Source organism: Grammomys surdaster, unplaced genomic scaffold (genome assembly GCF_004785775.1).
Source record: "Grammomys surdaster isolate TR1022 unplaced genomic scaffold, NIH_TR_1.0 125679, whole genome shotgun sequence".
Lineage (NCBI taxonomy): Eukaryota > Metazoa > Chordata > Mammalia > Rodentia > Muridae > Grammomys > Grammomys surdaster.
The window spans coordinates 1,491,515-1,504,342 of record NW_021620516.1 but is presented as its reverse complement, the minus strand read 5'-3'; the positions used below and the strand labels follow the sequence as shown (position 1 = coordinate 1,504,342).

Here is a 12,828-nt window from a genome sequence, read left to right as displayed (position 1 = left end):
AGGAAGGAAGGAAGGAAGGAAGGAAGGAAGGAAGGAAGGAAGGAAGGTCTGTCTGTCTTAATACTGGTTATAGCTTTGTTCAGAAAACCATCTCTCTACAAGCCCCACAAGCAGCATCTCACACATCAGACCATCTCCTTACATCCCTGCCTCACATCTTCCAGAAGGAAGCCAAGAGTTGGTACCCATAAGAGGGCTGTTTTCTTGGGATGGGGTGTATTCTAGTTAACTTTCTATTGCTGTGACCAAAAGCAACTTGAGGAGAAAAGGGCTTACTTCAACTTACACATCCAGGCAATAGATCATCATGGAGGGAAGTCAGGGTGGGAATTTAATGCGGGAACCCGATGGCGGGAACTTAAGCAGAGATCGTGGAGGGGAATGACACTGCGTACTGTATTGCTGCCAGGCTCATGACCACCAACCTTTACTATACGGACACTGCTTATGGACCAGGCCCTTCGACATCAATTATTAAACAAGCAAACACTCCCCAGATGCCCCACAGGGCAATTCTCTTCCCCTTTGTGAAGTGTGAATTGAGGTTCCCTCTTCCCACGAGTGTCAGGCTGACAGGAAAGATTAGCCATCACAGGTGTATCCTGTGTGGCTCTCCAGAGGTGTGGGCAAGCTTATTACCCATCAGTGACATGTATCGGTAATATTCTGCCCAGACAGACACAGGTTATTATCACTTCTCACCCTTTTCTTTCTCTGTTGTCTTCGGACCTTTGAATTCTTCTTCTGTCTTCCTGCCTCTGTGTCCACAACATCTCCGGTGAAGTCCTTTGTCAAAAAGAAAAGAGAAGAAGAGACTCTTACAGTATTGGGTTCCTCCCTGACACCAGTTCCCACCACTGCCCACTACCACGATGTTGAGCAAAGGGACAGTAAAGAAAATCTAAGACCACCTACCAGCCACTTTTCTCAGAATCGGCATGCTCTAGACAATTCCTGCTCTGACTGAAGTATTGTACGTGGGATGGTATTAAAACTCCCATTTTTACTGTTACAAGTGCTCATTCATGCTTTCAACATTTATTGAGCACCTACTGTGTACCAGGTCCTGGTGTTATAGTGCAATACATTATGGTCTCCACTTTCATTCTGAGAGAGGTGAGTATTGAGTGCAGCTCCCAGGACCGATGGAGAGGCAAGGAGAGGCAGTGGACTCATGTTTGAGATTTCATTTACTGCTTTCCAGGCCAAGTAGCAGGTAAAGAAAAAAGGAAATAATACTATAAGTTGAATTGAGGAAAATTTCAGCTCTTAGGGAATTTTGGCAGATCTCTTTGGACAAAGAAAAGACCAACAAAGGTCATGTTATTTTTTCACATTATGCATTAAACATTTGATACCTGAGAGGTTAGAGTTAAAATCTCTGAAGTGCTCAGACTTCAACATTTTAGAGTTATGAAATTTTATAAATGGGGGCATTGGCACTTCTGAGCGAACAAGAAACTACAAAATTGCTGGCTGTGCACTACACACCCTACAATCACTGCACCCAGGAGCTGAGACAGCAAGCTTGGGCTTCCCAGAAAGAGCAAGGCCAGCCCGAGTGATCAAAGTGAGACAATCTCAACAGCAAATCCATCTCTTACTGCCTCCCCAAGTCCACTGAAGCAGAATTGGAATGCAGAACTTGGACATGAGTGTAGAAACCTTGTGTTGGTGGCTGCTTCATGCTCTCCTACCCCCTGATTCCCCTTCCTACTTGGCTACTGGGACCAGGACATAGAGGGCACTTCCAGAGGAGAGAGCAGAGATCCCAGAGAGAGAATGGGTGTGGCTTGGGCTTTTGGTTTTGTGATGAGCTCTATCTACCTGGAGTACTGAGTAGAGGCCCCATCCTAACTCCTTTCCCCAGACTTGCCAGCAAAGGATGGTTTGTAGGTTAGAGATTCACGAGAGGAGGACGATGCTAGAGTGGGCAAGCATGGCTCGAAGTCTAGTTGTTAGTTTTCATGGGCTTTGAATGAACCATTGAGACATCTAGGTCCTCCTTAGTTTTCAAGTAGTGTCCTAATCTTCAGCCCATGGGGAGGTGTTTAGTAGTAGTTATGGGAGGATGTAAAGCAAACTCAAAGCCACAGACCGCCAGAGACTATTTGTTAAATGAATGAACAGCAGATAGAGGTGTGTGTGGCTCACAATGACCTGGCAACTTGCTTAAAGTGAATCTATGTGATTTTATACAGGGTACCACTAAGATTTAAAGAGATAGTTCAGTGGTTGAGAGTGCTAGCAGTGTTCCAGAGACCCAGGTTCAATCCCCAGCATCCACCTGGTGCTCACAACTGTCTGGGACAGACAGAGATCCAGGGGACCAGACATCCTCATATACTCAGTCATACATGCAGGTAAAACAGCAAAGCACATGAAACAAACAAAAAAAAGAGTGCCCACCCCAGGCTTTGTTTCCTGTGGTCTCAAACTCATGAGCCTTAGTCCAAGTGGGAGCAAGGGTTTGGAGGGACACTATGGCCTCCGCTGAGTGAGCACTCTCCATTGTAGGTGGCTTCCCTTGTGTGGTCAGAAATGACAAGACTCCAGGGACAGGATTCCCTTCATTACTTCCAACTGTCAGAAATGGTTAGATTTATTAGCATTGGTGTTCTCAGAGCTGTGCCCAGTAGCATACACCATGAGCTTCTGTGTGCTGGATTCATGAAATGATGACAAAAGTTCCAGAATGTTCAGGTAGAGAATAGACCTCAGGGTGCCTGCAGGGTGGCATAGCCTTCATTATCTGCCTCCTTCCCCACCAAAGGCAGATAAAGAACACGTGGAGTGTGTTCTGATAGATGTCAAATTCAACTAAGGTTGGCCTAAGGGTGCCTCTGTGCTTGTCACATGTAACAAATGATAATTTAGTATGCAAATGAACTGAAATCTAGATGAGTGTGGATTTTTCTAACAAGTACTTTTCTGTCTTAGAGAATCCTGTCGGCTGTTCATTAGTCCATCACAGGCCAGCAAATGGTCGAACATATTCAAATCAAACAGCCCCAGTTAACTGTTGTCCTTTACAAGAGTTGCCTTGGTCATAGTGTCTGTTCGCAGCAGTAAAACCCTAAGACACAAGGCAACACTGAGTTGCAGTCAGGCAAGATTTTCTAGGCCCTTACTTCTGTTTTCCACCCTTAGTGTACCTGCCACGGTGCAGAGCTCAGCTCTCCACAGCTCTTCCGGTTTTCAGAGCTGTCTGCTTGTGCTGAAGTTAAGTTGTCTGAAGCATTGCATTTAACGCATGCAATGAATGCCTGTTGCTGAGCTTGCTCACTCACAAAGGGTCCCAAGGGGAAGTCAAGCAGTGACTTACCTCTGAGATTATCTTCACTTTTTCTTCCTTGGGATTCATCTTGTCTGTGATGGAGTCCTGACTGAGAAAGAGCAACGAAGAGGTCAGGCATGGTGAAAGGAATTTGATGGATAGAGACTGGGAAGCTTATGCACATGTTTGTTGAGCTGTTCACCACAAGTATGGCAGACTCCAGGAGTGGGGGAAGAGAAGAAGGAGGGACTCTAGTGAGCAGAGAGGTGAGACCAGAGAGGGTACCAAATCACCTCACCTCCTGCCACCCGCCCTGGGTCCCAGCACTTCCATGCAGTGGCCTCTCTGGTCTCTTCTCTGCTTTCACCCATCCCAGCTCTGAGGCTGTCAATGGGTCACATCAACTGCCCCGTCAAGGTCATGATCCTGTAACCTCCCACCCCAGGCTGGTCAGTCATTTCTTCCTGCTCTACAGACTTACTCCTATCAGAGTTAAAAGTAGCTCGTCTTTTCCTTACACACAAAAAATGTCTTCTGTCCACTTCACTTCTCTTTGTCACTCTTGGTCTATTTTTCAGCCTTTCTAGGAATGTTCTAAAATGCCCCCCACTCCTTTGTCCAATCTTTATTATTATGGGTATGCTTGGGGTGTCTAATCCTCCCTGTGCTTGTTCATGCTGGGGTCTATTAATGACCCCGGCACTGCTGTGTGTGATGATCAGTTCTCTTGCTCGTGTACTGAACCTCATCAGACGTGTCATGAAAACACCTTCTTCACTTGCCTTCTGGAACAGGTTCCCTCCTGGTGTTCTTGCCACTCCTGGACCACTCCTTCTCAGCACCTCATCTCCTCAGCACCAAATATTGGAATGCTCCAAGGCTCCGCCCTGCCTGTTCTTACTCCCCTGGCTATCTAATCCCAACTCTTGGCCTGATATACCATATGTACACTGATCTTTCTCACATTAACACCCAAGTTAAGACAGTTCTTGAGAATACAATACGTGGGGTTGTGTCATGGATACTTTCCCTTGGCCCTAAATAAGCTCTTGGCCTTTGCCTATTAACCTGTGCTGCAGACTTCTTGTTATAGGAAACAAATCCCTTTACCCAGGACAGAACCTTTCCAACTCCTCTTAACTGTTATCATTTTCCTATGATATAGCATACCTGCAAAAATTATGTCAACTTGACTAGATCAAGGAATACTTAATAATGTGAGAAATTACTCTTCTCTGTGTCTGGGAGCATATTTCCACAGTTACATTGACGTTTGAGTCTGACTGGATCGAGTGGAGAAGAGCCACTTCCAAAATGAAGGGCACCATCTAATTATCCAAGATCCAGAGAAAACAAATACAAAAGGACAATTAGCCTACCCCTCAACCTCTAAGAGCCAGGATGTTTCCATCTTCTGAAGCCCAGACCCTCTGGCCTTAGGACACCAGGCCTCATTCTAACCCCCAGCCCCACTACCTCATCTCAGGCTTTTGGGCTAAACCTAGAGTGATGGTGACTTCCCTGGATCAGAGGCCTTTAGACTTGGACTGCTGCCCCACACTACCAACATACAAGGCTCCCAGACTGTAGACTGCTCATAGTAGGACTTCACAGACTCCAGAGTTAGGGGAGACAATACTCAAGAAGATCTCTACTCTGAGATAGCATATTCAGTCAATTTTCCTGAGAAACTCTGACTAATTTAGCATCCCATTCCCTAGAAATCCTGCCAGTTTTCCAGTTGGATCCAGGCCTGGATTTGAAGACCTCTGCTACTAATACTGTGGTCAAGTCAAGCTCCATCACCTCTCTTACAGATTGCCCTGAGAATGCCCAGACTCGTTGCTTCCCACATTGCTCGCCTGCAGTGGTCTCTACATGGAAGCCAGGTTGAATGGTTGGAAATTTAAGTAGGATCATCACATCTCACCACTTATAGTCCTCCAATGACTTTCTTTTGCCTAATGAGTGAAATCCAAAATCCTGCCAAAACCTTACAGTTCCCCTGCATGGTTTTTCGCTTGGACCCTCTGGCCTCAGGGTCTTTGCACTTGCTGTTTCTTCTACTTTTTTTTTTTCTTTAGAAGCTAGGTACACTATCAGTCTCTCTCTCTCTCCCATCTCTATTACACACACACACACACACACACACACACACACACACCACCACAGGCCCTTTAGGTCTCTAGTAACACTTCACTTTCAGAGGAGTCCTCCCCGAGAGTCCTTTATACAGTGACTTTTGCATTGTATTTTGAATCTTCTAAGGACCTCATGAGTACCTTCCAATGACTTCTTTTTCTATAATACTTACCACCAATCAGCCTTCGAAATTATATGTCAGTGTCTGCCCGTCACCGTTAGAATAGGTCATCACGAGAGCAGGAGCAGCACTTGGTGTGTTGTTTATCCCCAGAGCCTTTGCCCAGGCCCACTCAGTAGACAGTTCATGTGTGTTTGTCCAATGAATGACTCAGTTGCTATTCAGATCCACTTTCATGGGCACATTCTGGAGTCCTTCAAAGCCTGGCTAAGATGCTGTGGAGATTAAATGAGAGAAGATGAGGAGAAATATTAGGCACAGGACTGACAAATCTTAAGCCTTTCTTAATCTTATGGAAGCTAAATCTTAGCTGCACTGGGGCCCTTAAGCAGCTAACCCCAGGTGCTGGGGGTTTCCTGACCCTCCCAGGGAGTTAACATGTGAAAGAAAAACAAATGATCTGCTTCTCAGTTGTCCTCCATCCAGACCCCTCCAAAAACTCAAGCAGGAGAAGGGAGAGGATGACAGCCAACCCAGAGGTAAAGAGGTGTGCGTGGGTGTTGGAGGGGGCAGGATACATACAAGGAGATGACTACAGACATCAAAGGCTCTAACCAACACATCTGGTCCTTAGAAACTGGAAATCAAGAATGTAAAGTGTTTTAGTAAGTGGAAAATGGACTCTCCATAAATTAAAAACAAGTCATACATGGAAGAAAAAAACTCGAAGAGGAAAATGACAGATGTAATGGGCCTGTTTCCTCGCTCCCCATTCTTTCCCCATCATTACCTTCCAATGAGTTTGGAAAGAAATCAAATGACACCAAACTTTTTCTCTCCTATGAGCACTGCTGGCTCTGAAAAGAAGAACCAACACCACTCAGCTTTAATAAGCCCCTTGTTAATACGTTCTTTGGCAGTGTCAAAATAAAAGCCCTGGGTGTGTGGAGCTGGAGCTTTGCAGTCTCCCCACACATGCGCTCTGCTCATCCTGACACCGCAGCTCTCAATAGGATGTATGTCAACGTAGACCCAAGGAAATCAAGATTTCAAAAGTTATGTGGGGTCACAGTTTTTAAGTCTCATGCTCAAGAGTCTGACCTTTGTGCTTTGTGGTTTCAAAGTTCTGGCTGGTCACACTTTAGTCTTGCTAAAATAAGGCTATCATCATTCTTCTAAACTGTCTATACTATCCTTACTGTGAAAATTCTTACAATGGAAAGCTGCAAACACTATAGAAGTGTCTTCATTGCATAGGTGACATGAGGCCGATAATCTATTTTACTCTGGACAGAAAATCAACACATTTTAAAAGGAAAATGCCTACACTGTTATCTGACCACAAGGACTGTCTCTAAAGCCAGCCATTCAGAGTCACATCCAAGGACCCAGGGGTGATCCTACAGGATACAGAGAAGGACTGAGAGAAAAAGGCTGTATTATATGAAGCCCTTCTAAATTGCACCTGATCCCAAAGGATGGTGTATTAATTATACAAAGAAATTATGGCTTTAAAGAGTGAGGCCTTTAAAAAAAAACCACATGGCCCTGGGTTCAAATCCCCATCTTCTCACCAGCTGTGTGATCTTGAAACAACATGACCAATTCTGTAAATTCACAATTATGCTTCCTACCTCAGGTGATGATGGTTTCTTATGGGCTCTATACTGAAAAGATTGTAATAAACTGACTGTCACAGTCCAGGCTCTCTGTATTGGTAGAGTTTATGGTTTTATTATTACAGATGTTTCCAGAGTTAAGGTCAGAATCCTTGGCAACTCTAACAAGAGAGGCCACCAGTGGCCCAGTAGGGCAAGGAAAGAGAAAAATAATCGACAGATCAGAGACAACATGATGGCTTGGGGAAGTGGAACAGAGGTGTCCAGTGATGTCAAAGTCTGTCTTCTAGGATCCTGATGTGAAATTTGGATCTGAATCAAAGGTACCAGGAGGGATATATAGCTAAGCAGTTTTGGTCAAGGTGTGGTCCTTCCTATCATCATTGCCTCTGTCCCAGTATCTTCTGCAAGATGACTGATACGATGTCAGAACTGTCTTTTGGAGACAAATTCTCCCTGGTGCTAGTATGTGCAGCCCCTCCTTTCCTTCTCCCAGCACTCAGTACTGAGAAAATACAATTCTTAGAGTCCATTGTTTTAATAGTCCAATAGCTGAAGGAAGAGGCACAAATGTCTCTTTAGAGTATCTCTTTTTTCCCAGTGAGGAAGAGGTCACAGTTGGGAGGGAAGTGGAAGGGAAGGATTGAGAGTGGAAACAGAGGTTCAGAGATGGGTGAAGATTATTGGAAAAGCCTAACGGTGTTGAACTCTGATACCCTTACTCTCTTTAGTTTTTGTCCCCAACCCCTGACAGCCCTAAGCAAGTCTCTTCTCCCCTTCCTCCATCCAGGCCCAGGACATTGTCTTTCCTTGTCTGTTTAAAGTGTTGCCGGAGCCTCCTCTTATGTTCGCTTTCTCTCTTCAGGGACGAGGCTTTTCCTTTCGAGTGGGAGGGCCCACTCAAAGCTAGAAACTCTCAGGAGCTGTCACGTGCCTTCTTAATGATTAATTATGCAACAGCAAGTTATTCTAGCTCCAGCTTCTAGAGTCCAAGGTGAGTGACATAGCTCTGTGTGGTCACGTAATCAGATGGGCGGGACAACTTTCGCTTGCTGAGGGTAGGTCGGCACACAGGCTGTGCTCGGTAGGATTGCTCAGTTGCACAGGGGTACTGGGAGCTCCAGTGCACCAGGAGTTCTGCTGTGTGCCTGAGACCTTTTTACAAATCTCTTTTGTCACTGATCCTGTTATCTGTTTATACATCTGCTTCCCCAGCAAACTTTCAGCACTGGACCTGATCTAAATTGGTTTATGTACGCTGTAAACTTGAGTTCTTCACCTGCTGCATTATTGATGCTCAATAAAAAGTTGAATGAGTGACTCTGTAAGTGAACTCTAGGTCAACTATCTATATCTAGATTGACCTATGTTTATATGTGTATATCTATCTGTGTATACATAAATACACAAATTTCCTCTATCCATATACAGCCCCCCTCTATACATTACATACTGTCGTTACGCTTATTTGCAATTATTTATATAAAATACAATAGCAGACATGTATGTCTCATTAGATTTTATTAGCTTTTCATAGTACCTATTTGCAAAAGAGAAGACAATCAGCTTAGCTGACGGCCAGTAGACTTTTCTGAGAGCTTGGCAGCCCTCAGCCCTGTGGTTCCCAGCTCTTTGTCCAATACCAAGAAAAGTGAAGTTTGCCGCACTGAGTACTCCGTCTGGCCCACCCTCCCTTTCCCTGGAGCAGTTTTAGACTAAAGGCCTGAAAGCAACCTGCTGCCAGTGGTTAGCAGCACACTGGCCAGAGAGGCTCTCTGTGAACCAACGATTTGCTTTTTCCCTGTAAGCCAGACAGCAGCTGAAATCAAAGCTGTCCCCGCAGTACCCCCAACTTTGCATGCGGAGAGTAAAACTGCAAGCAAGATGTGACTCCCTGATGTTACAAAGCATTCAGTCTGCTCTCGTGGCACCCAGGGAGGGGCTGGTTTCCAAGCCGGAACTGAAAGGAGAGGAAAGCAAGACACTCGGGTTGCAGCCCTGTTTCTGTTAAAAACCAATTTACCTTAATCCACTCTATAAAACGAAGTTTGCAGATTCCACTTTCTGGGATGGAGGGATGAGATGAGAGACCAGTTGTGTCAAGTCAGGGTATCTTTTAGAAATCAGTGAAGGGGTGGGCTGGGGTAAGGGAGGTGGCTCCCGGTGAAGCTGCAGCCATGTCTCAGTGAAAAAAAAAAAACAAAAAACACCAGCTTAGCAACCAGTTCCCAGGGAAGGTCACTAGGCGGCTTTTTTTCCTTTTAAAGCGACAGTTTACTTTTAAGTTTTGTAATATGAGCTTGCTGGGCAAACAGAGAAAATGATGCTGAAGAGAGACAAAGGGAAAGCAACTGGGCAGCTGAGCAGAGGGGACTCAGGCTCTCAGCGTGGTGCCCTGCCTGCCTCATGTCTCTGGGTTGCATGGCATGTTGGGTAAAGGACAGAAGGTGTTTGTGTGTAGAGTGATTTAGAATCAGGAGGGGCCATGTTGTGTGGAGATGGCTAAATCAGCAGCAGCATAGACTCTGTGGCTGGGCATCCGATCTCCCGCAAGTGTTGCATCAGGCTGGTTCCTGGCTGTGCACAGAAGCTGGACCTCACGAGCCTGACCTCTGTCTATTCTCCAAGTCTTCTCTACATATGACCCAGCAGGGATACAAAGATGATGGTTCAAAAACGGCAAGAAAATAGGAGAAAAAGCCAAGTAGAGAGAACAGTAATGAGCAGATCTAGAGCCTCTACAGACCAAGGACAGCCACAGATCAAGGAACTCCACAGTCCAAGGAGAGCCACTCCTTAGAAGCCTGCTGTTTTGTTTCTTAGACAGGGCCTCTCACTGGAAGCTGGCATTTGGTGATTAGGCCAGGCTCCCTGCCTAACTCCAGATCCCTGATTGTCTTAGCTTCCCTGGTGCTGACAGAACAAACATGGACCACCATGCTGAGCTTCAGCCACCTTCAAAACCAGATCCTCACACTTGCGTGATAAGCCCTTTATCAAGAGAACTATCTATCTCCTAGCCTTTATTTTCTGTGTCCCTAAAGCACTGACATTCACTACATGGATCTTAGATAGATCTCTGAAACTAGCTAATTCCTAGAGACAGTAAGTGGCTCCATGGAAATATATAAATTCTCTTTGATGCCTACTAACTGACCCCAAGCTGGGACCTCCCAGCTTCATCACCAAGCAATGTCCCCCTGCTCTAAGTCACTCTGGAGCAAGGTGGTTAGGGAGTACCTCTATGATCCAGAATATTCAGAATAATCTGAAACCAAATTATTTAATTCTAAACCCACCAGCATGCTCACCGTGCCACAGCCTTCCTTCTAGGGTAAATCCCAGTAAAGAGTCTCTTTAGAGCCTGGTGTTTGGAGAATGCTGTATTTGGAGATTGCTGGTCAATGTGTTTGATTGATTTGTCTGTCTTTGCCTCCTCAGTGCTGGGATTATAGATGCCTGCAGTCCCTTGGCTTTTTATGTGGGTGGTGGTGACTTGAACTTAGTATTTATTCTGGGCAAGCATTTTATTGATTGAGCCATATTGTTTTCCAGCCCAAGAGGCAAATTTGTATCCATTGCTATAATTATGTTATAGAATTATAAGACATTTTCTGTCTTGTCTGTGTGAATAACCTTTTTCCATGACAGCGATGTCTATGACTGCATGTCTCACCATACCAGAGAACCCAGAGTTCACTTTTTAACATGTGTGTACAGTGCACATATGAGTCAGCATGTTTGTGTGGTGTGTGTGATGGAGAGCAGGTAGGTATCAGACTGAGACATGTTCTTCACATTATATTGATATCTTCACTCCCAGTATCACAGAGTCTGACATTATTTAGAAGTAGGGTCTTTACAGTGTGTGCTGGCCAGTCTTATGTCAACTTGACACAACCTAGGGTCACTGGAATGGAGTGAACTATAATTGAGAAAATGCCTCTATAAGATCAGGCTGTAGGCAAGCCTGTAGGACATTTTCTTAATGACTGATTGATGTGAGAAGGCCCAGCTATTTTCAAGTGGTACCACCCGTGGGCTGGTGGCCCTGGGTTCTATAAGAAAGCAGGTTGACAACAAATTGGGAAAAGATCTTTACCAATCCTTCATCTGATAGAGGGCTAATATGCAATATATACAAAGAACTCAAGAAATTAGACTCCAGACAACTAAATAACCCTATTAAAAAACGGGTATAGAGCTTAACAAAGAATTTTCAACAGAAGAAACTCGAATGGCCGAGAAGCACCTAAAGAAATGTTCAGTATCCTTAGTCTTCAGGGAAATGCAAATCAAAACAACCCTGAGATTCCATCTCACACCAGTCAGAATGGCTAAGATTAAAAACTCAGGTAATAGTAGATGCTGGCGAGGGTGTGGAGAAAGAGGAACATTCCTCCATTGTTGGTGGGACTGCAAGATGGTGCAACCACTTTGGAAATCAGTCTGGCGGTTCCTCAGAAAATTGGTCATAGCATTACCTGAGGATCCAGCTATACCACTCCTAGGCATATACCCAGAAGATGCTCGAACATATAACAAGGACATATGTTCAACTATGTTCATAGCAGCCTTATTTATAATAGCCAGGAGCTGGAAAGAACCCAGATGCCCTTCAACTGAGGAATGGATTCAAAAAATGTGGTATATTTACACAATGGAGTATTACTCAGCTATTAAAAACAATGAATTTGAGAGGTTCCTAGGTAAATGGATGGAACTAGAAATCATCATCCTGAGTGAAGTAAGCCAATCACAAAAGAACACACATGGTATTCACTCACTGATTATTGGATATTAGCCCAGAACCTTGAAATGCCCAAGAGGCAACTCACAGGCCACATGAAGCTCAAAAAAAAGGAAGACCAAGTGGGAGTGATTCAGTTCTTCTTAGAAGGAGCAACAAAATACTCAAGGGAGCAAATATGGAGACAAAGTGAGGGACAGAAACTGAAGGAAGGGCCATCTGAAGACCTTTCCACCTGAGTATCCATCCCATGTGCAGTCACCAAAGGTAGATGCTGATGTGGAAGTCAGGAAGTGCATGCTGATAAGAGCCTGGTATAGATGTCTCCTCAGAGGCCTTCAAGAGTCTGACATATTCAGAGGCAGATGCTCACAGCTAGCCATTGAACTGATAATGGGGTTCTCAATGGAGGAGTTAGAGTGAAGACTGAAGGAGCTGAAAGGGTTTGCGGCACCATGAGGAGAGCTACAATACCAACCAACCACAGCTCCCAGGGTCTAAACCACCAGCCTGGGAGCACTTAGGGAGGGATCCAGGGCTTCAGCTGAATACATAAGAATGGAGGGCCCTGCTGGGCATAGGTGGAAGATGAGATCCTTGACCTCATGAAGGCTGGACGCCCCAGGGGGTGGGAATTTTGAGGGTGGGGAAGTGGGAGTGGGGGGGGTAAGTAGGGGTTACATCCACAGAGAAGAAGGAGGAGGGGTAAGGGATAGGGGGTTCCCGGGTAGGTGGGGGATGGGGTAAGGGGACAACATATGAAATGTAAATAAAACATCCAATAAAAAATTAAAAAAATAAAAATAAATAAATGAATAAACATGAAAAAAAAAAAAGAAAGAAAGCAGGTTGAGTAAGCCAGGAAGAGCAAGCCAGTAAGCAACACCCTCTATGGCCTCTGCATCAGCTCCTGCCTCCA

General features: G+C 45.0%; 1 protein-coding gene across 1 annotated transcript in view; it reads right to left on the bottom strand.

Annotated features, from left to right (window-relative positions):
- Nucleotides 1-9,361, bottom strand: part of Cc2d2a (coiled-coil and C2 domain containing 2A) — an 81,633-nt gene extending 72,272 nt beyond the window's left edge. The window contains exons 1-4 of the mRNA XM_028787820.1: nt 9,183-9,361; nt 5,592-5,815; nt 3,326-3,386; nt 703-786 (exon numbers count right to left, since the gene is read on the bottom strand). Of these exons, the coding sequence (XP_028643653.1) occupies nt 703-786; nt 3,326-3,364 (123 nt within the window). The 5' untranslated portion in view covers nt 3,365-3,386; nt 5,592-5,815; nt 9,183-9,361. The remainder of the gene's footprint in view (nt 1-702; nt 787-3,325; nt 3,387-5,591; nt 5,816-9,182) is intronic.
- Nucleotides 9,362-12,828: the final 3,467 nt, after the last annotated feature.